Source organism: Pleurodeles waltl, chromosome 7, assembly GCF_031143425.1.
Source record: "Pleurodeles waltl isolate 20211129_DDA chromosome 7, aPleWal1.hap1.20221129, whole genome shotgun sequence".
NCBI classification, from domain to species: domain Eukaryota; kingdom Metazoa; phylum Chordata; class Amphibia; order Caudata; family Salamandridae; genus Pleurodeles; species Pleurodeles waltl.
The window spans coordinates 1,335,543,543-1,335,566,088 of NC_090446.1; the positions used below are offsets into that span (position 1 = coordinate 1,335,543,543).

The 22,546-nt window shown below is 42.6% G+C and overlaps 1 protein-coding gene across 1 annotated transcript in view; it reads left to right on the plus strand.

The window, feature by feature from the left end:
- Positions 1–22,546, plus strand: part of LMTK3 (lemur tyrosine kinase 3) — a 200,960-nt gene that overhangs the window by 79,072 nt on the left and 99,342 nt on the right. Inside the window, exons 8-9 of the mRNA XM_069200686.1 lie at positions 9,024–9,172; positions 14,182–14,266. Of these exons, the coding sequence (XP_069056787.1) occupies positions 9,024–9,172; positions 14,182–14,266 (234 nt within the window). The remainder of the gene's footprint in view (positions 1–9,023; positions 9,173–14,181; positions 14,267–22,546) is intronic.

Below are 22,546 nucleotides of genomic sequence, written 5' to 3' on the forward strand. Positions count from 1 at the left end.
TTTTCATTTCAAACTAGCCATTATGAGCTCTGATTGATTCATGCCAAAGATGCGTTGCAGACGTAGTTTTGGATTTCTTATTGTTCATTCTGTGCCTTAGCTAGTAGATCTTATATAGACTGTTGAAGTCCAAGTGGGATAGTACTATTCCAATGACTAATGTTGTCAATTGAGGCATGATCAACATGAGGGAAACAGATGGCAGGACCTTTAGATGATGGAATGCACTTTTTTGTTGCTGCATTGACTTGGGGTTGAAGGGTAGAGTGGTGTTGATTAGGGCCCCACGTTTCCTATTTTCTGCTTCAGTGTTCATGGTGGTCCCGTGATTGATGTTGAATTGAACATTACTGTGGATTGATGTTAGTGCTGATAAGCAGGATTTCTGCCTTTGCAGCATTTAGGCAGAGCCATGTCTGATGCACGTACGTCTGGGCTAGTACTAGACACCCTGATGTTTTTTGGAGCCCCAGTTCCATTTTTCAGTTCACCTGCATCTGGGTTATCACATACTGTGGTTGACTGGATTGAGCCTGTTAGTGGGCTCAGCTAGACAACGAAAGAAAGAGGCGATGTGGTAGAGTTGCTGGGGCCTCCTCATGTGTTTCTGAAGCTGGTTGACCTCGTATAGGAGTAACGTGAGGTGAGCTGGCAGCAGACGTGAGACCTGAAAGCTCCTTCCTCCACACATGCTCAGATACAGTAAGCAATCTGTATGGGATTGAACTTGGCTGGTTTCCTTAACTAATTTGGCAGCAGTAAACAGAAATAAAAAGCCTTATCAGAACAAATGGAACATTAAACACAACAAAGGACCGACCTCACTGGCCGACCTCACTGGCACGTCTGTCCCACTCTCTCTATCGAGTCAGTAAGCGTGATACTGGCACAAGTATGTGTCACTTTCAAATCTTAAAAGACCTTTTCTACTAGAATTTCTTTATCTCGATAAAGGTTTGGAGCCAGATGCTCAGAATAGAAATAAAAGTCAAACAAAACTTTATTTGCGCAGCTGCTTAAAAGTGACTGGAGAGCAGCAGAACCACCATTTTACACCCAGCCAAGGCTAAATTAAAAACGTGTTTGATGCCTGGTCTTGGAGAATTTGAGATCAAAGATTTAAAATGTTTGCCTGGCCGGATGGTCAGTAATGAAGGGGCAAGGGATGCTTTCAAACCCCAGGATTAAGAGGAGATGGAAGCATAACTAAAGGTGTCAGATTTTCATCTGTAAACTATTTTAGAGACTTTTCCCCTTCTTCGGTAGACACAGAAAGTTATTATTTTTGGCACTGCTCTTTCCAGACTGTATTTGTTCGCCATCTATTACACCTCACCAAGGAAAGCAGCACTATGTGTTGCTGCAATACCCTTTTGTGGTTAAAAAAGGTCTCAAGCTCTGAAGTATCTAACTGGAGGTGTGCTGTGGACTACAAAACCCAGTTGATGTTATTCAATGTAGGTCTTCGAAACTCTTATCCTTCTCAGAATTTCAGGCTAACCAGTAACTGTGTAAAAGAACTCCATTTAGATTAATAGTAGGCAACTTTAGTCTATGTGGATATTGCGAAAAGCTGTCATAAATGTGGATCTCTTGGGTGTACTGAATCTAGCATAACAATTATAATTTATCAAACTAAAACTTCTACAAACCTGTCACTGGAATTTTCTGCTGAGTGAAAAATTGGATAATTTGACAGACGATTAGGAATAGATGACTTTTTGATCAATTTAGCAGTAAATGAACCTTTAGGTTTTGTCTTGAAGGCAGAGTGTGAAACATGTTCACCGTATTTCATTGAGCCACATTTCCTCATAATCCTGGTATATTCAGCATACACTTCTTCTGTGCTTTTTGAAAAGAGGCCTGCACAACCTGTGAAGAATGCTGTTTCTAAACAGAGGACACTATTAATGTGTTCCTGAGTGAAACTTTCAAATTAGATTTCCAGCAATAACTTATTGGTGAGCTTCCATTTTGGACCCTGATGCATCACTGATATTATTGTGTGAAATTCTGCGCTTCTTTTGATGGCCTAAGATATTACGGTAGGTCATGACATGTTTACTAAAAAGCAGAAATACACTAAAACAATGTACTACTATGATTGTTAAGCTGCAAAGAATGTTGGCCGAGCAGACCCTGCAGGGGAATACCAAGGATGTAGTTTGAATTGACACTGGCAGAGTCAATTTTTAACTTGGGGTTTGTGCTGCCATCGACGCCCACGAACAGTCACAAATGGCCACAAATGCACAGCATCAATGACATCCACGAACACACGTTAAATGCAGATAAACATCTACAATAGTATCATGCAACAATGTCTTAAAGGGTGTCAATAGAAGGGCACAAATTAATAAATGCATTAATCATGCAAGAAACAAAAAACACATAGGGGGTCATTCTGACTCCCGCCGGCGGCGGTAACTGCACGTCCGGCGGGAGCCGCCGAATGACCGCACCGCAGTCAAATGACCGCGGCGGTCATTCTGAGTTTCCCGCTGGGCTGGCGGGTGACCGCCAGAAGGCCGCCCGCCCGCCCAGCGGGAAACCCCCTTCCACAAGGATGCCGGCTCCGAATGGAGCCGGCGGAGTGGAAGGGGTGCGACGGGTGCAGTTGCACCCATCGCGATTTTCAGTGTCTGCCACGCAGACACTGAAAATCTATGTGGGGCCCTGTTAGGGGGCCCCTGCAGTGCCCATGCCAATGGCATGGCATGGGCACTGCAGGGGCCCCCAGGGGCCCCACAACACCCGTTCCCGCCAGCCAGGTTCTGGCGGGAAGGGGGTCGGAATCCCCATGGCGGCGCTGCTTGCAGCGCCGCCGTGGAGGATTCCCTGGGGCAGCGGGAAACCGGCGGGACACCGCCGGTTTCCCGTTTCTGACCGTGGCTGTACCGCCGCGGTCAGAATGCCCATGGAAGCACCGCCAGCCTGTTGGCGGTGGGTCAGAATGACCCCCATAGTCCCAACTTTTTGGTTAAATGCATTTATATTAACAACAAATGCATAGCAATATGCATCATGGATTATAATGCAACATCAACCATGCTTTTAGAGGGTGTCCTAAGTTCAAGTTGAACACATTGTGCTCATGAAAAAATATATTTAAACGGTGCAAGGTGAAACACATGAGAATACAGGTGACACAGGGTATTGGAAATAATTTGGAAGAATATTATGCATGAGTTGTTTGAATACAATGAAAATAATGTGACATCATTGCATTGTTGGTGCATGTCAACGGTGTTTCGACCTTCACGACTAGTGGTCATAATCAGGACAGGGGTGACACTCATGAGATGGTTGTGCCCTGAAGGGAAAGATGGAACTGAGGTTTTAACCCTGGTATTCAATCAAACTAGACCAATGACTGACAGCGTAAGGGACGTGTTTGGGTACCTGCAAGAAATCCAGGGCACCTAACGAAGAAAAAGAAAATAATTACAAACATCTAGATCGAGACCCTCAACAGTAATGTACACCCAGGAACCCACAGACAATAAATGTGCTTTGCGCAGACAATACTAGAAATCGAGGTGGGCCAATGCCCTTTGCAACCTCAAGCAACTCAAATCACTTTAATCAGCACAGAGATTCCTCGCCTCATACAAAAAGTCTACCTTCTACAAGACTACCATTAATAAAGTGACTAAAAGAATGAAAGCATTCTTTAAGGGTGTCAAGCACTGTTTCAATCCACTTGCAAACACTCCAGTCCAATAATCAGTTGCTATGCCATCAATTATTTTTTTAACTGCAAAAATTGATACAATTTGATCCCACATAGCCAACACAAAAGCTGACATCCACTTTGCCTCCAATCCACCAATCCTGCCACCCCAAGTTGACTACTTCAATCTTCTTTGGCACTCTGGATTTTCCATCATTCTCTACTCTCAAGGCCACTGTTTATTAACATGAGACTCTTCTAATCTTTGTGAAATCTCTTTAAGAAGCTACATTAAACCCCATCCTCAACATGAACTCCTCTCTTAGTGAAAAAAGTGTTCTGAACAAGCTCAAGACAGTTCAAATTCTCCCTTTGCTATGGAAATCTACCCTAACCCAAAAGGTCTTGCCACCTACTGCCCCAGCACTATCCTGTGTTTCATTGGAAAATTAATTCAGAAAGCAGCATCCAACCAACCCCCAGGTTCCCCCAAGATCAGGTAAGCATGAATTAACTTTAACAGGACTACTAAGTAGTCTTTGATTAATTCCTCCCATTACTGACTGATCTCTGATCGTCTCTGCAGCTGCCTGTCCAGTCAACCACAGAGCGCTGATCCATACCATGGAACCTCCTATGGGTCTCTCGGACACAGACATGTAGTGGTTCTTCTCTAACAGAGTAATCAGGTGACTGAAATTAAAACCAGCTGAGCGGCCATGCACTTGGTCTTTGAACAAGGGAGGAGATGTCTGGAACTGTTTCCGCACTGGCTACACCTAATGAGGTGAAACACTACAGACTACATTTCTCTGCTGATGAAGGGATGAACCCAGAAACAAGTGTCGAGAGATGAATGAAAATCAGAGATGAATGAAAATAAAAGGCCATGAATAATGAAAATGTCAAAAGAATTCACTGTAAGTTGCTGGCTTTGCCATATTCTCTAATACTTAACCTGTTGGGAGTGCGCTTTCACAGAGGACAACCCTTGTTTGCATTGGTTCTTCTCTTACTTTACCAGCTCATACTGCTGGGATGCTGAAGATACCAGAAACTCCAAATCCCCTGCAGAGCACTCTAGGGATCTGTTCTCTGCCTTTTCCTCTTCAGGCTCCACATGGAGTGCTTCAGATCCAGCCTCACTCAAAATAACATCAAGATCCATCAATATGGTTGCCACACATAATACTACCTCATAATCTCACCAAGCTAATAGTATACAGAGGATTGTAACCTGTCTCAAGCTGTTACCTAAAGCTCTAAATATTACTTAAATTGTAGCCCAATGCACAACACGATCCCTGCACAACACGATCTCAGATTCAAGTGTGGCTAAGAACCTATATGGCTGACAGCAAGCTTAAAATATATTGAATTTACTTTTGACACAGATCTCAAAGATCACATCCCCATGAAAATGAAGACAGCGTGACACCAGCTTGCCCTCCTAAAAAAGTGAAGCTTTCCTCCCCAGAAATCAACTTTATAATGACAGTGGAAGCTTTGGTCTTCTCCCACCTACATGCAAGGCTGTGCACAATGGCTTCCTTGACACCACATTGGCATCCTTGAAATGCATCCTACATGCTATGATGCACCTTACTAAAGTCCTGAAGAGGGTTAAACACATCACTCAAAAACTGAAGGATTTACCCTGGCTCCTACTCTATGCTAGTATCAGCTTAAAGGCCACTTGCATCACCTGTAAGGCTATCAGAAACAATATTCCTGCATACCTGCTGAGAAAATAATCACCTCAGATGCACAGTGCCACACCAGAACCAGGCCATTGTCAGACTGGAGAAGAAGAAAAGGCATAAAGTAAAAAACTAAAATGCAGGCCTTCTCAATCTACTCACCCTGGATGTGGAACAACCTACCCGTTGACATTAGATCCCTCATGGCCCTCTTTCCATTCAGAAAGAAATTGAAGATGCATCTCTTCAAAGGACACTACCACTTTACTTTAGAGAGACCTGCCTCTTCTAAAATACCCTACTTTATCCCAAGACCACCACACATTGGTCAGCGCTCTATTCCTGTCTAGTTAGGTTTGAGCTATGAAAATATATTAAATACCAATATACAGGTCAGAATTTAGAAACTTAGCTTTTCAACCAACTCAAGTTGGTACACTGATTTCCACTAAGAATAATAATAGTTAAATCTGGTGTATATTCAGTGTTAATGAAATTCAGAAACTGTTAGAGAGTGAAAAGGTTATGGCTGGTGACTTCACTTCGTTTGGGTTTATTCAGACAGCCTTTTACAATAAATATATTTTCTTCCAAACTTTATTTAGCTCACTCGCAGCATGGAAGTTCTACTATAGCTTTTATGAAACCTCACTCATTCTCTTCAAAGGATTGCACCCCATGCAAAAAAGTCAATAGTAAGACAATCTAGGCACTGATATATAATCAGGAGGGAGTGGCCACATTAATTCAGAGCATATTAATTGGTACGTCCTGCATCCAAAGTAAATGTGTTTGGTTTGTGATAAGGTCTCTCACCCAGTGGGTTTTAATTCAGTGGCATGCAGGGGCGGCCCCTCCGCTATGGTTGAGGAATGTCACCCCACTGATGAAAGCAGAAAAATAAAGGGATAATAAAAGTATTTTACTATCCCTTTATTTTTCTGCTTTCGTAGGGCGGAGCAGGGCCAGCTTCCTCCACGTCAGCAAGTGGAGGAGGAGAAGTGATGCACTCCTAAGTGCGCATGTCAGTTTGGCCAGCCATCCGAGGCTGGCCAAACTGACATGCTCACTTAGAAACTCTCCACAGGGCTGTATTTTATAGCCGAGTGGAACCCAAGCGCAGTGCCCGCACTCCCTCCTTGAGCAGCATTTCTACCCGCTCAGGCCAATCGTGGCACTCCTTTCATGTTGTGTAACAGCTTGAGAGAAGTGTCAGGATTGGTTGGGGAGGGAAGAAGACAAGAGGCGGCTGAAGCGGGAGAGGCAGATCACACAGGGGCAGAGAAGTTCTTTATTTTATTTTTACTGCCTCCCTGTGCCAATTGCTCTGTGCACTGTCTCCCTGCACCCCTACCCTTCCTGGCGATAGCAGCTGCGACTGGTGGCATGCTTGGTCATTGAGTCCTTGATGCAAAAAACTGCAGTGTATCTGGGCAGGCTCTACTCCATTTGTTTGAGAGAGCTCTTTATGTTGTATTGTTTTGTTTTCCCAGGGGATTGGGATCTAACTTTTCAAATTGTCTCATAGAACCATATGAATTTAATGTTAAACATAAATTCAATATAGATATGTTGCAAAACAAAGGGAGATTAATTGTCTGGTGAGTAACCTGAGAAATGTGTAATAAGTAGAGCAGACAAAGGTGGTAATGTGGTGTTATGGCACAGAGGCTGGTCCATGGAAGACGTTTATAATCAATTAAGTGACCCTAAATGCTCTACAAAGATTGAAATGCATGATTATATGGATACTATCGCAGAGGTCTATGTGAAGTTGAAAGAATGGCATTGAAAGGATTTGTTGAATGATGATGAAGTGAGGCTTCTGAAAAATGATTTTCCCAAATTACCAATTTTTTACCTTATGCCTAAGGAACCCCTAGTGACCTCCAAGGAGGCCCATTATAGCGGCCAGTGATAGTCTTTTGGAAAATACGTCAAAGTTTGTGGACCTTTATTTAAGACCCTTCCTATCTGGTCATCATACATCGATTTAAAAAAAAATAATCTTTGATGTTGTTTGGGAATCTGATATGTTGATTATTACAATGGATGTTTCAGCACTATATACAAGTATGTAGTTCATGAGGGTTGTTTAAGAGCAGTGAAACACTTCTTGAGAGCAAGACCTATCAAGTTTTATAAACCCAGCAGATTGTTGTTAAAAATGATTGAATTCTGTCTAACAAGAAATATGTTTTTCTTTGATGGGCACTTGTACAGGCAAGAACATGGGCCTGCGATGGGCACCTGCTTCGCCCCCAGCTATGCAAATTTGTATATGGAATTGTGGGAGGAGCAGGTGGTCTGTGACCTTCCAAACTGGATAAAATATATAGATGATTTGTTTGTACTCTGGTGAGGTGATGTTAAATCTGCCCAATCATTCATTCAGGAGTTGAATGATAATAATCTCAATTTAAGACTGACTAGTAAAATAATTGCAACCCACAGTAAGTTTCTGGATTTAGCTATCAAAATTGACATTGAAGAGGGCAGATTAATGACAAGCATATATAGGAAGGAAACTTCAGGAAATAGTGTGCTACAGGCCGCTAGCTGCCACCCGGAGAGTTTTTAAAAAAGTATCCCCTACTGGCCATTTTCATTTTATTTTTCTTGCACTTCAAAATGATCCTGTGCTCCCCTATTGTGATCTTCACTTTCCTACATGCATCGACACACGCAGGGGCAGGTTATCATATATATGACACAGGCTGAGTTACAGTTTGTGTGTCATCTCAGAACCCAAGGTTTCTCTAAATGTAGTTTCAGGAATTATGTGTGTTTTTGTAGATTACACAGGTTACATTGGCCACATGCATGTGTACTAGAATGCCCCCAAGGTTCCTACTCCTTTGATGTGAGAAAAAGGTTTTTTCAAAGTTTAGGGACCCTGTATTTGGGCATAGCAATGTTTCTGAATGGTTCTTGTCCTTTGATTAGACATGGTTATTGTATGTTGTAACACAGATAAAAATAGGTTCCTTTTTTCTTTTCTTCTTGTTTCCAACAGAGTGTCTTGCTCTTTTCTGTGTCTTCCTTATAATGTGTTCCGGATAATTCGGTCTAGGGTGAAAACTGGCAAACCTTAATAAATTTGTGTTGTCTGTTGATTTGTGATGCGTGGTCATGTACAGACCTCCCTCTCCTGCTAAGAAGGTTCACATCTAGGAATGTACATTCAGTGTTACTAACCTCATCAGTAAACTTCAAAAATTGGTCCTCGTTATCAAGTCAGGTAAAAAAATTCTGCAATGGAATCCTGGTCACCAACCCATACCAGAAAAATATTGTCAATGTATCTTTTTCATACAAGGATCCTGTCAGAAAAAGGAGTGTTTTTTCTCAAAATGTACTTTCTTTCAAAATTGTGCACATATTGCCTCTATTTGTTTTTTGAAAGGGGTAATTTTGATAGTTGTCCAGAGATGATTCTGTAGTTTGATGGCTAGAGATTGTGATAATCGTTTTTCTGACTGTATATCAGGATCAACCAATTTCTAGTACAATGTCATGCAATTAGGCACCAGTCCATTCTGAGGATCAGATCTGGACAGTGATAACCAGTAACACATAAACTCTCTCAAGAGGCGTTGATTGTTTTTTGCCATCAGTCTGAGCCTGTCTCTTCATGGTACACACAGGGAGACCTGAAACGATATCTTCGCGCTCAGCGCAAGGCAGATGGCATGACCCCTGACCTCCTGACCCGTGACCTTACCACATTGCAGCGCATGGCGTACGAGATAACCTTGGGGCTGCTGTTTCTGCACAAGAACAACTACATTCACAGGTGAGTCGTTGACTGCTTTCCCTTGGTTGTGGTGGCACAAAGTTAAGCAGAAGTCATTTGTTGACTGGTGCTGAATCGCGTTGTAGAGACCAGGATTCACCCAATCCTTATACAGCAAATATTGTATTGTAGTGTTATAGGCTTCAATAAAGTAGCTTGATGACACTGGAATGACAATGTGGTGCTCCTAGGCATTTTATGCATCATAGGTTTCACAGTGATAGGATGGAAGGACAGTATGACTAGGGCAGAGTCTGATGCTAGGCATGAGCATGCCTCAGAAGCCGGGAATAGGTTTGCATTGCTCCTCTGTCTCTGTGCTGGAGAGATCTGAGACTACAAATTGGGCGTACAACTCCCATAAATGCTATGTATACAAGGTGAAGACCAGAACTGTGCACCCTATTACAATGAGTGTGCTATTCCCTGTGCAGCTGCTGACTCATTCCTGAACTAGGAAGAGTACATTTATGAAAAGTAAAGTGACTGTTTGAAGCCCCCGGTCTGCCTTTCACTGTGCAGGTCCAGCTTGCTAATCAAAGTGTGAAAAAGATCACTTTGCAGGTGGTTGCAGTGAGTGTCTACACTCACTTGCACAAGGATACCTGTGGAGTCCCAGGGACACCTTACTGCCCTTTTGAGCTGTGCATTGAGTGTGTGCCTCTTCTATGTCGTGCAGTCGTAGAGCCTTCTAACAGCACTCCTGGCTCTGTGTCTGCATCTGTAATACAAAAACAACATGGATGGAATGCTTAACAAATCAAACATTCACCCCAGTCACAGATCTGAGTTTAATCCATCCGTTTTTTTGCGTGCAGTGACATTCCAGTTTGGACTCAGCCATCTAAAGATCAAGTCTTGACCATGTTCCCCATGGGAACAGAACAACCGGAACTGCACACCAGGTCCTCCCTGGACCAGAAACAAGCATTCTGGGACCTGTTTCAGGGTATCACTCCTCATCAACCAGGCTAGCTTGAATCTGGTGGCATAGCAGGCACAGGACCCACATCTGGGCATACTCCCCACTTAGGGCGACAAATGCAAAAACAACAGATGATGGATGCATGTTTCCAGTTCAGGGAGAATCTGGCCTGGCAGTTCAGGCTGGTGTGTTCCCATGGGGACCAGGGCCAAGACTGATTTGCATATGGCTGGGTCTAAACTAGGGTGGTATGGTGTGTAAAAGAATGATGGATTAATCCCAGATCTGTGACTGGGGGTGAGTGTTTGAAACATCCATCATCCTTTTCTGGTGCATCTGTAATACAGCACAGATGATTTGTCTTTATGAAAATGTGGAAACCCCTCTTTGGGCTTACAAATTGTTCAGCTGTGCAATTCACATTATAGAAAGCGCCAAACAAGCATCTACGCCCCTTAAAAAATATCAAAGTACTCTGAGCCCAAAAATCAAGAGCAAACTCTGTCCGACCAACATCAACGCCCGACCTACCCCCCAGGACATTTACCGTAATACAACCACAGGTATTTTTCTCTGTCTTGGCAGTGAATCAATGTACACCCTCAACCAAATATTTTGTGGACAAATCTGTAAACAATGCATTTACAAATTCCTGTCTACAGAGACACATTTGATTTACTTGCATATCTGCTCATATCTTATTCATGGTCATAAATGTAATATTGCATCACATTAATTGTCTTTAGGGTATTGTCTCCGGGGCGGGCAGGGGTAGGAGAGATACTCAGACATTAGTGGGAAGTGGAGAGAGTAGCATCACTATAGAGCGAGTGGGTCATGTAGACTCTGGTGAGCAGTCAGTCAGTTTTCCTTGTGATTTCCCCCACACTTGTATGTAAATATAAATGAATGTGGTGTGGACCTAGCCAAAAGGCAGTGGAGCACTGTACATGGTCAAAGACCAACATAAAGTCAATGAATGGTAGGAAAGGTAGCTGGTTTGTAGTCTGTTAACGCATCATTACATAGTTTATTAAAGTGGAGCATCTTCAAATCATTCCTGCATTGGATCAGCTTTCAGGCAGCCTAATAGATTCAAGTCATTATACCTCTGCAAATGCTGCTGCTGGTTTTGAAAATCCATAAGAATGAGGATGATGTAATCATACTTCTTCAGGTGCTGAATAGAACATGCTGCGGTGTTGGAGATGCCCTTACGAGGTATCAGTGTGAGTCTGAGGCCACGAAGTAGGGCATTACCATCATCCAGATCCAGTAGCCCCCCTCAGGAAACCTGCAGGAAACTGACATAAGAAAACACCTAAATGGTTCATGACAGACCTACATTAGTCCAAACGCTCCTGCAGACAACTGGAATGGATATGGAGGAACAGCAATTCAACCGAAGACCACAAAGCCAACAAGAACGCAGTCACCATGCACCACCAGAACATCAGAGCCACCAAAAAAGCTGTCATTCAAGAACGCTTCAGCACCAGTGCTCACATTAGAAAAAGAGCTCTTTGCCGTTGTCAGAGTTTATGAACCCGAGACAGACATCTCCTTCTCTCCCTCCCAAGACCTCTGCAACTACCTTGTCACCTTCTTCCACTGAAAAATCCAGGACATTTAAGAAGGCTACAAGAACCAAAACCCACCTGCACTGCCCACAAATACCACCACAGACTCAGCATCACACCAGACCCTGAACTTCTAGACCCCATCACCAAAGAGGACACCCAAAGACTCGTACTTTATCCGTTCGGAAGCACCTTCGGATCTGTGCCCTCATCACATCCTTAACCTGGCCAGTGCCACCATAGCACCTAAGTTCTGCTGAACTATCAACTGATTCTTCGAGACCGCCACCTGCCCATCAGACTGGAAGCATGCCAAGATCAACCCTCTACTCAAGAAACCCACAGCCGACCCAAGGGAGCTGAAAAACGACAGACCCATCTCTCTGCTCCCTTTCTACGCCAAAGTAATGGAAAAGGAAGTCAACCAGCAACTCACCAAATTCCTCGAGACACACCAAATTCTAGTCCCATCCCAATCTGGATTTAGGAGCAACCACAGCACTGAAACAGCACTTCTTGCAGCCACGGATGATATATGTGCCATACTAGACATGGCTGCAATAATCCTCCTCGACCTCTCCGCCATATTCAACACCTTCTCCCACTCCACCCTCTGCGCTAGACTCCACAACGGCGGCATCCACGATAAAGCACTGAAATGGCTCAGGTCCTTCCTTACCGGAAGAACACAGTGTCAGACTACCACTGTTCACATCAGAACCCAAAGATACTTGCTGCGAAGTGCCCCAGCCCAACGCTTTTCAACATCTACATGGCCCACAAGCCAAGATCATCAAACAACACAGGTTAAACATTGTCTCCTACGCTGACAATACCCAACTGATCCTCTCCTTGTCTGACGACCCTATAAAGGCCAAGAGAAATTTCCACAATGGGGTGACTTCAGTCGCTGCCTGGATGGAAGCCAGCTGCCTCAAACTCAACTCAGGCAAGACGGAGATCCCCTTAATCGGCTCCACTCCTTCTGCCTGGAACTACTCCTGGTGGCTTACGCACTGGGAAACTTCTCCGCTCCCATGGACCACGCTCGCAATCTGGGCATCATTCTGGACTCCTGTCTATCCATGACGCCATCCTGTCTTCATGCTTCCACACCCTCCGACTCTAGGGAAAGATTTTCAAGTTGATCCCCTCCGGCACGACGAAGACAGTCACCCATGCACTTGTCACTAGCAAACTGGATTACAGCAAAGCACTCTATGCCGGCATCACCAAGAAACTGCAATCAGGACTACAAAGAATCCAGAATGCAGCAACTAGACTCATCCTGGAAATTCCCTGACACAGCAACATCTCCTCCCACCTCAGAGACCAACACTGGCTCCCATCAACAAGCGCATCACATACAAACTCCTGATTCATATCTATAAGGCACTACGCAACATAGCACTGGCATACCTCAACTACTGCCTCGCCTTCTACGACAGACAAATCTGTTCTTCCCAGCTCGCCCTCGCAGCCGTTCCCAAAATCCGAAAAAGCACAGCAGGAGGAAGATCCTTCTCCTACCTCGCAGCCCGGACATAGAACTTGCTACCTCGCAAACTCTGACGGACCGCATCACTGAAACAGTTCAGGAAGGACCTCAAGACCTGGCTTTTCGATTGAGAAGTACACCTGCAACAGCACCTTGAAACCCTACAGGTGATTAGCTGCGATTTAGATATTACTGATTGATTGAAGAGTACGATGACTTGAACAGCAATTCTGAAGTCATGGCTGCAAGAAATAGTTTAACTTTTTTTATGAGAGCTGCTACCAGGCCTCCTTTGTTTTGTTCTGTCAATGTGTTCTTTGACAGTAAGTTTGGTTTTCAGGGTGAGTCCAGGTGACTTGGTATTCTGTGAAAGTTGGGGTTCAAAGCTCACAGGATCATGACATTGAGCCAGGTTTGTACTGTTTCCTGCTTGTTGTACTTGGAAAACACCAGGAATTTTGTCCTGGCTGATCTTCAGGTAGGCACTGAACATCCAGGTCTGGATGATGTGCAGGCAGTGTTAAAGGAGCTGCATAGCTGAAGGAGATGAGACTTTCTGATAGAATTTGTGTCATAAGCATACTGATGACTCTTGATGCTGTTATCTCTGAGAAGAGCACTAGATGGCTCCATGTAGAGACTGAACATGAAAGGGGGCAGTTTAGAAACCTCTGAGACACAGGTGATAGGTGATTGAGACCTGGAGGTGCCCAAGTGAACAAACTGATGCTAACTTCACCTTGCTTGCTTTTTAGGGAAAGGTAAGGCGTGTGATGGTCATGCACACCATAAAAACTGTTGTTCACTGCAAACATAGTTTAATAGTTATAGATAACAAGAATGCTGTGTACTGCGCTTTAGCTGTTGCACACACATTCAGAACTCAGGGAAGGCTTCAGCCATCCATATAGCTACCTATTATTTGGAAGCATAGTACTTAATGCCTCACAGACAAATCATAACGATTGAAGACCACTCTCTATCTATTAACATTTTTGTGTCACAGTGACCTGGCCCTGAGAAATTGCCTCCTGACTTCTGACCTGACTGTCCGCATTGGGGACTATGGTATCTCCCACAACAACTACAAGGTGAGTTTTACTGTGTGATGTATTATGTCAGTGTATAAATTGAAAGGGTGGTGGTGAGGTCGGGGGAGCTGGAATTAGGAGTGAGGGAGGTGCCGCAGCTCCCGTAGAACAATCTTGTAAGAGTTTGAACGGAGAGTGATCAATTAAGAGGCCTACCAAATGTGTTCATTTCTCGTAGCATTTGCTACAAATGCCAGGCAACGTCTTTTGAAAAATGAATCCTTATTCTTGTTTTTAAATGGAGACTGGTGTTTCATCTTTTTTTTTAGCAAGAGTGAGCAGCAATGATATATTCATTTTGAAAACAAATATATTTTTTATTAACAATTTGCTGTTATACACATACAGTATGATTTGTGATGGTGTCTGGCCTTTCTTCTACATCTCAGGATGTTACATGCTTTGCTCGGATATCACATACTTTGTTATACATTTACATCAGTTTTAATTACTCATGATCCAGTTCTGGAGCCTCATACGTTTACCTGAGAGCCATATGAGAACTATGCCACCAATCTGATTTTTATACATCTAAAACAGTCTTTAACTAAAGTTAAACAAGCTAATGGTGCAATGGTACCTGTGTGGACAGGCGGTTCCATTTTCCGGAGTTAACCTCTTCTCCTTTACCCCTCAGAGAGGGGTTGGCTCCCTTCATGATATCCGTCCCTTTTTAATCCCAAAACGGTATCTCCTTCAAATAATGCCCAATTCCTTCTAACCCCGCCTGGTCATTTCTGTGACCTTGGGCCGTGTATCCCATGTCTACATTCGTTTCCCTTCTATTATCTGCTAGGATCCAAACCCTGGTTTCACCCTTCCTTGCCATAGGTGTTGCATCACTACTATCTTCTATTTCTGTCCCTCAGTTTATTTTTATGTCAGTCCCTCTGTAGGTGTGTACCCTCAACATCCCCTTCCTTTTCGTCAGTATCTCCTCCCATTCTGGGGCAATGGGGGTCTGGCGGAGTCCACGCTCCTCCTCTCTCTTCAGTATCTGCAGTTCTGCTCTGGAGCACTTCTCAACTTCCCGTCTCCATTCCATCAGTGAGGGGCATCTGGGGGATTTCCACCCCAAAGTAATCAGTCTCCGATATAAAACCAGAGCCATGTCCAGTAAACGACCCTTCACCTTCCCACGAGGGAGTCCCGTTCTAAGACCCAATAGGCACACATTAGGGGATAAGGCCAAATCCTTTTCAAGCAGTCTAGACAGGTCCGCTAGCACATTGCCCCAGCCCCGTTGTAGTTCGGGGCATTTTCACACCATGTGGTCGAAGTCTGCATTCACGTCACTGCACCTGGGGCATGTCCTGGGGCCCCCTCCGTACATTAAGGATAAGTGGTGCAGGGTAAGGTACGTCCTGTGAGTGTAGTTAGCAATGATATATTCATAACACATACGAACAGACAGAAGACTCGCAATAAGTTGAAACAGTACCTTAAATATGGGTGAATTAGTCAAATCAGGGTCTTTACAAATCTTTACAAATTTAACATAATTACGTAAAGAAGTACATAAATATCATAAAAATCGGTACATACATTCCATATATTTAAAAAATATGTCAACTAACTCATTTAAATGGCAAAATTAGTAAACCATCTCAAAGAAAGAATCCCAAATTCTGCCTAAGGGACAACACCTCAAGTTCCAAGAGTTAAGCATGCCCTGGAGCCAGAAATTATGCAAAAATAATTGCCAGCGCTAAAGTGCTAGCAGTATGCATATTAAAGTGCAAAAATTATTTTAGTAATTACTAAGTGATCACCTATAACACCAATCAAGGAAACCCCATTGCTAGCTATTGGAATACAAAATAGTGCCAACATTAAAGTGCAAACAATTTCTATGATAAAGCCAGCCTCTAGCAGCGGTTTGGCCTATTGACCTCCCCTAAGCTCAAGGCTGTTAAAACTAAGACCTGAAAAAGCTGTCCAAGTTGCCTCATATTATCCCACCCCTTTGGCGAAGGCCGATTCAAAAGCTTGGGTCCTTTTCATTTTGGTGAACCATTGCTGAATTGACTGGGCTATGGAGGTTTTCCAACCCTGCAAAATCACAGAATGGGTTATTCCAACAGCAATTGACATAAAATACTGTTGATATTTTTGCACATTGCGCAACTCATTTGAAAATCCAAAAAGTATCAACATTGGGGTTGGGATAATATCAATCCAGGCACTATACATAATAGCACTGAAGTCTTCACTCCAGAATTGCTGAAGTCTGGGACAATCAAAGAAAACATGAGTCCAACCACCACGCCCTATAGCAAAGCACCTGAAGCATTGATCGGACACCAAAGGATACATCCTATGGAGCATGTGGGGTGTATAATATGCTAACCATCTTGATAGAAAAGCCATACATTTGAAATTAGCTGCTCTTAATGATTTGTACCCTACTTCACTAAGAAATTCCCATTTGTAAGTACTAAACCTACAGTTTGTTTTCTGGACATTTTCTGCAACAGCTCAGGAAGTAGTTTCTGGTTTATATGGTAACACAACAGATGCTACCATTTCCCAACGCCTGTCAATTTAGTTACCTTCATACGATATGATATCTACCTTGCAGCTTCGTTCATCACTATATAGTTTTTGTTTAGGAAGCTGCTCATTTGATTGAAACTCAAACAAATTAGAGTGCCTAGATTACCAAAATGCTGGACCATACTATTCCATGTTATCAGATTTACTCCACTATAGAAATTGGCAAGCGTCTTAAACCCTAGTTCCTTCCAAGCTTGTATAGCATATTTAGGTAGTAACAAGCCGCAAGCCTTGCAGTCTTGTCGTGGGATGAAGGCATGACAAAGTGGAATACGCCATGATCTAAAAAAAAGCTGATATCCGAGATGAAAGTACAGATATTACTTTGTATCTAGTTTTCTTTGGGAGGTTGGCGGTATGTATGAAAACTTGTAGGCTAATTTGGCTTTCATTGATCAAAACATTCAACAAAAAGTTGTCATAGGCTGGGGAATCTGATACCAGGTAGACCATGTAATCGATTAACATCGCCTGATAGTATGTCTGAAGATGCGGCAGTGCTAAACCTCCCTGGTCTACATCTAATTGTAGTACAGGGATTTTAACTTTAGTCTGCTTGTTTGCCCATATAAAGGTTCTACAAATGCTGTATACCTCATAAAAGTATGAACTAGAAATTCTAAGGGGGACATTAGAAAATAAAAATAAAAATAAAGGGAAGCTAGACATCTTAATTAATGCAAACCTACTGATCAAAGAAAGAGGTAAGAGGGTCCATCTTTGCAACAATCTTTGACTTTCAACAACATGGCCCCTTAGTTTAACTGAAATAGCTGAGATTAGCTATTTGGCACATATATTCCTATGTACCTAATTGAGTTATTTGGGATCAACTGCAAACTAGTGAGTAGTAGGGAACAGGTTGCATTGAATAGAAGGAGTTCTGCTTTGGTATGATTAACTTTATACCCACCTATCTGTGTGAAACATGAGATTTCATCAATGGTATTCTGAAGATTTTGCTGCTCAGCCTTTAAGTACAAGAAGGCATCATCAGCTAAAAGTTTAATCTTCACCATCCCAGTTTTAGGCGGTGTAATCAAGGGCCTAGCATGGATCCTAATCACTAAAGTTTCAATAAACAGAATGAAAAGCAGCGGGACAAAGGACACCCCTGTCTTGTGCTCATTTAATCCTTACAACCCACACTTATTTACCACTGATAATGATCTTGGCCTCTGCTCCATTATAAAGTCCTTTAAGTAGAGCAATCAAGGAGGGTGGGAACCCAAATTCTCCCAGAATGTGAAAAAGTGCCTGCCAGTTCACAAGATCAAACGCTTCTTCAGCATCCATCATTAAGATTGCCGCCGTTTCCTTATTGACTGTAAAATAATCAATTGCTTGAATCAAGAAATTGGTATTGTCAGCCATCACCCTAGTGGCAAGAAACCATTCTTGTCCTGATAAATTACCGCCTGTGTACAAGGTGCAAGGCGTTCAGCCCATATTTTCTTGTTTTACTTTAATGAGCTGATCATGCACTACCTGCCTGGCCATTACTCACATTGGCTTTGATGCTTCTCTCATAACAGACTCTACATCTGTTTGAAGATTTTGGATCCTATGCATCCAAGCCCTGGCTAGATTAGCTTTGTAGGATATTACCTGTCCTCTAAATGCTGCCTTGAAAGCCTCACGGACAATGAAACTAGAGGCAGTATGAAGATTTATCTAAAAAAAATCACAAATAAACTGGTGCATTTCATTTAGCCATGTTTGGTTAAAAAGAAGAGACTCATCAAAATGCCATTGTGGATTTTTTACCTCCCCATCTTCCCAGAAACAATTTGCGCAAGTTTTGACCTTCATACTTTTTGACCACCTGGATGTTTAAAAAAAGTCTAAGCGGGAGGCAGACTGAAACCTGGCAGAATAACAGGTAAATTGAGTGAATTTATGATTTTTAAGGAGCCAAAGATCTGCCAATGCCAGATCCTGCTTTATTAGGTTCAGGATTCTAGTGGCCTTTGGCTTCAGCTGTCTTCTATTTTTATTGGAGGTAAAGTTAAAGTCACTACCAAGAACTAATAAACTCTCTGTCTGAAGAGTAAGGTTATATATTTGTCCAAGGCTTCCGTCTCATCCGAAGCTGGACCATAATAATTGCAAAAATTCACAGCCCTTTCTTCTAATTGTCCCTGTGGAACTCTTTTATCTCCCAGTCTAATGTATTGGACAATAGTATCACCACCCCCTGCTTTGCTATTCCCGCTGATGCATAAAATGCCCAAGTATACTTGACAGGAATAGAAATTCTTGGAGCATTTCATTTAATGTGTGTTTCCTCTAAAAAAAAAATAACTTCCAGATTAAATGAAGCAATCCATTTTAACAAAGCACTGCATTTTGTTTGTTTGGGATGCCATTCCAATTACAAGTAATAATTTTTATCTGGAGCATTTTAACCCAAAGAGATCAGGCTTCACTTCTAGACATTCTCGTGAACCCGCCTCCAACCAATTGAATTCCCCCTCAATTGTCACCAAACATTCAGAATGACTGGCCAAAGCTACCCAATTCCGCAAGATCTTATGCAACACCTTCTTTGACCTTTCTTTGACACTCTGCTCTTACTCATTTTTAATGCATGTACAGTCCCTACATCCCCTTTCCATCCCAAGTCGCCCCCATACCCCAACCCCACCATTCCTATCCCCATATCCGCAGGAAGGAGTGCCCACCTTACTCTCTGCCCCCACACACACAATTTGTGTGCCATATAAACGCACTCGGCTACGCTCTAAAGCTCGCACCTCCCTCCCCTCCCCTCCACAAGAACACCCATCACCTGGATCCAAGAACTACCCCAATCCTAAGTTAGTTGGGAGTTTGAGAATACAGCACATCCCAAACCATCCTGAACCATCATTCCAATATATCAGATATAAATCTTTTAGCCTGCTGCCTGGTGCAGCAGGGATTCTGCTCATGAAATTTGCAAGATTACTTTCAAGTTTGAATGCTGAAAAAGTGGGCACGGCATATTTAAACTGACCAAATAAACCCAAAAAGTCTCTCCTCCTGTGGGCTGCTGATGGTGACAAGTAAAAAAAAATGCAAAGTTGACCTCCAGTAGGTAAGGCAAAACCCTGCTTCTGAATAGTTTTGGTGAGAATTTTTTCCTTGATACGATAGCCAGCAAAATTAATAATAACTGCATGGGATATTTTGAATTGGGAAAGCGTTGACCCGGCACCCTATGTGCCTGCATAATAGTGAGGTCAGGAGGAGCATCCTCAGAAGCATGCTTTCTTAATAAAGAATCAACCAAGTGTGAGACACTGTCATAGTTACCAGAATCCTCTAGGTCTTCAGAAACCCCAATCAAACATAAATTCGAACTCCACTCATAATTTTCCAGATCATCGACCTTGTTCTGTGAGATTGTTTTTTTTTTTTTTGGAGACTTGCAAGTTGATTCATCATCATTGGGCTTGGCTGATTGGCCAGAAGAGAGACAGGGCATCTTCCTCTCTCAGACAGCTGATGCCCACTCCCACTTGTACTGGTGCATTATATTGGACTAATTACGATTGCCCTGTTTCCGAGTCCACGTGCAGCAAACACAACTGGGCCGCAAGTGCTAGTTCTAGAAACCCTCAGGGCGAAGTGGTAATCTTCAAAACCCAGTTTGATCCAATGAACCTGTTGTTTCTTAAAGGCAATGCAAAACAAATAGGACGTCCTCGATAGTCTCTGGAGCTGCTCATCCCAATAGACACGTTTTTGATGTTCCAAGATTGCTTTTCCATTTACTAGTAAAAGCAAACAACGGAAGTGACTCTGTTCTAAATCTAACAAAGTGCTCGTGCAAAAGGCTGATACAATATCAATGAATGGTTCAAACTCAAACGAGGCATGTGTTTACTTTTCCCTTCTCTTAAGGCGAAGTAAGCGATATTTTTCAATCAAGTGACAATCCTCCTGGCGTACATAGAGTGTAAATGGAGAATGCTGCTTTATGTCAAATGTTTTCTAACGCACACAAAAAATGGAAATTTCTAAATGAATTTTACAAATATTCAAAATATAGCAGTAGCAATCACAAAGGTAACTTACACATGTAAGTGATTCACATGTGTAAGGCTACTATTACACTTTGTAATAACTTTACTACTTTGGATATTCACTACATCCAAGTGTAAACTTACAAGAAAGTCTAGACTTGAACGTCTTCGCCCCCTTTCGTTAGATATGTTTTCCACACTGACTGTACATCATATGGACTGCTTCTAGCGGTTTCTGTTTTGTCGATTTGTATTTCCTTTTGAATGCACATGGCAGATAAGAACCAATACACACTGATTGGGAGACATACAGTACGACAGCTCAAGATACATTCAGACACGAAGAATGCATGAACCAAGCGCTTTGATACATGCCAAGGTTGATAGAGATACACACTCAAAGCAATGCAAACTTCCTCACACAAAGACAGAAACACCCAAAACCTGAACAGCTACACCTAGAAAAGATGAAATAGCCAGAGTTGAACCAAATACACTAAAACAGAAATAAATATCTAGACAGGAAGCGATAACCCTGATATGGATAAATGACTCCAACTGAAACAAGACAGAAATACGGAAGGAGGACAAACTGAAAGAGTCACTCAAAAAAACCACATCTAGCTATAAATGCATAAAGCAGAAATCAAATATACTCAGTCATTATCCATACACACAGGAAGAAATATGCCCGGCCAGGATTAAACAGACCCGCAAAAAATATACCTGCAAGAGAACACCAATGCCTAGACATCAACATATTAACTGAAAAAGGGACAAATAAAGCTAGACAGGAAGGCATATGCATGATACACCATAAGACAGGGAAAACTATAGAGACAGAAATAGATAGGCCCAGATAATAGGACATACACTGAGAGGTAGGCATACACGTGGAGAGAAAGACAGGCTCCCTGGCTGGAATACTAGGACATTAAGAAGCCACCTTAAATAGGAATGAAAGGAGAAACATTGCTCAACTCGGAATCACTAACATGCACTCCTAGACTCGAAGATGTGCACCCATACAAAAAACAAACACACCTAGAGAGTTAGATAAATAAACAAACAAGAACTGATACATTCAGGAAGACCTGAACCCCAGACTAGAAGAATAAACACGCAAACCGAGACAAAAACATAAAAAAATAAAATATCAAGACTGGGTAAGGTACACCCCGATAGGAATAAATGCTTTCAAGTAGGCGAATATACACAAAGCCGAAAAAAGACCAGTAAGTAAAAACACAAGAAAAGTAAATAGGAAGCAGTATGCTCTGATAATATATGTGCTTCCAGATAGGAACACAAACCAAACAAACCGAGAGGGAAGGAAATACACACTGGCCGAAGAAACACACCTAGATATGACACAAATGTACACAGATGTAAATACATGACCCATACAGGGCAAATACACTTAGGCGGCTGATAAAAATCTGACAACGCATCTAATAAAAATCTGACAACGAGGTGTTTGGAATTTATTGGATGCGATAATTACCGCATATTTCGAGGTTTTTGGGAATTATATGCACATTTTGGTGCCCAGTGTACCAAAATCCGCATGTACTTGGCAATACCACGCCTTTTCGCCTTGGTGAAGTCAGGCAGGTTTGACCTGCTGAGGTTTATTGAAGGGCACCATTGTATTCCATGGGGGTAAAAACAGTTTTTTTGCGCAGGCATCACAGTTTAACTGAACGACCACTTG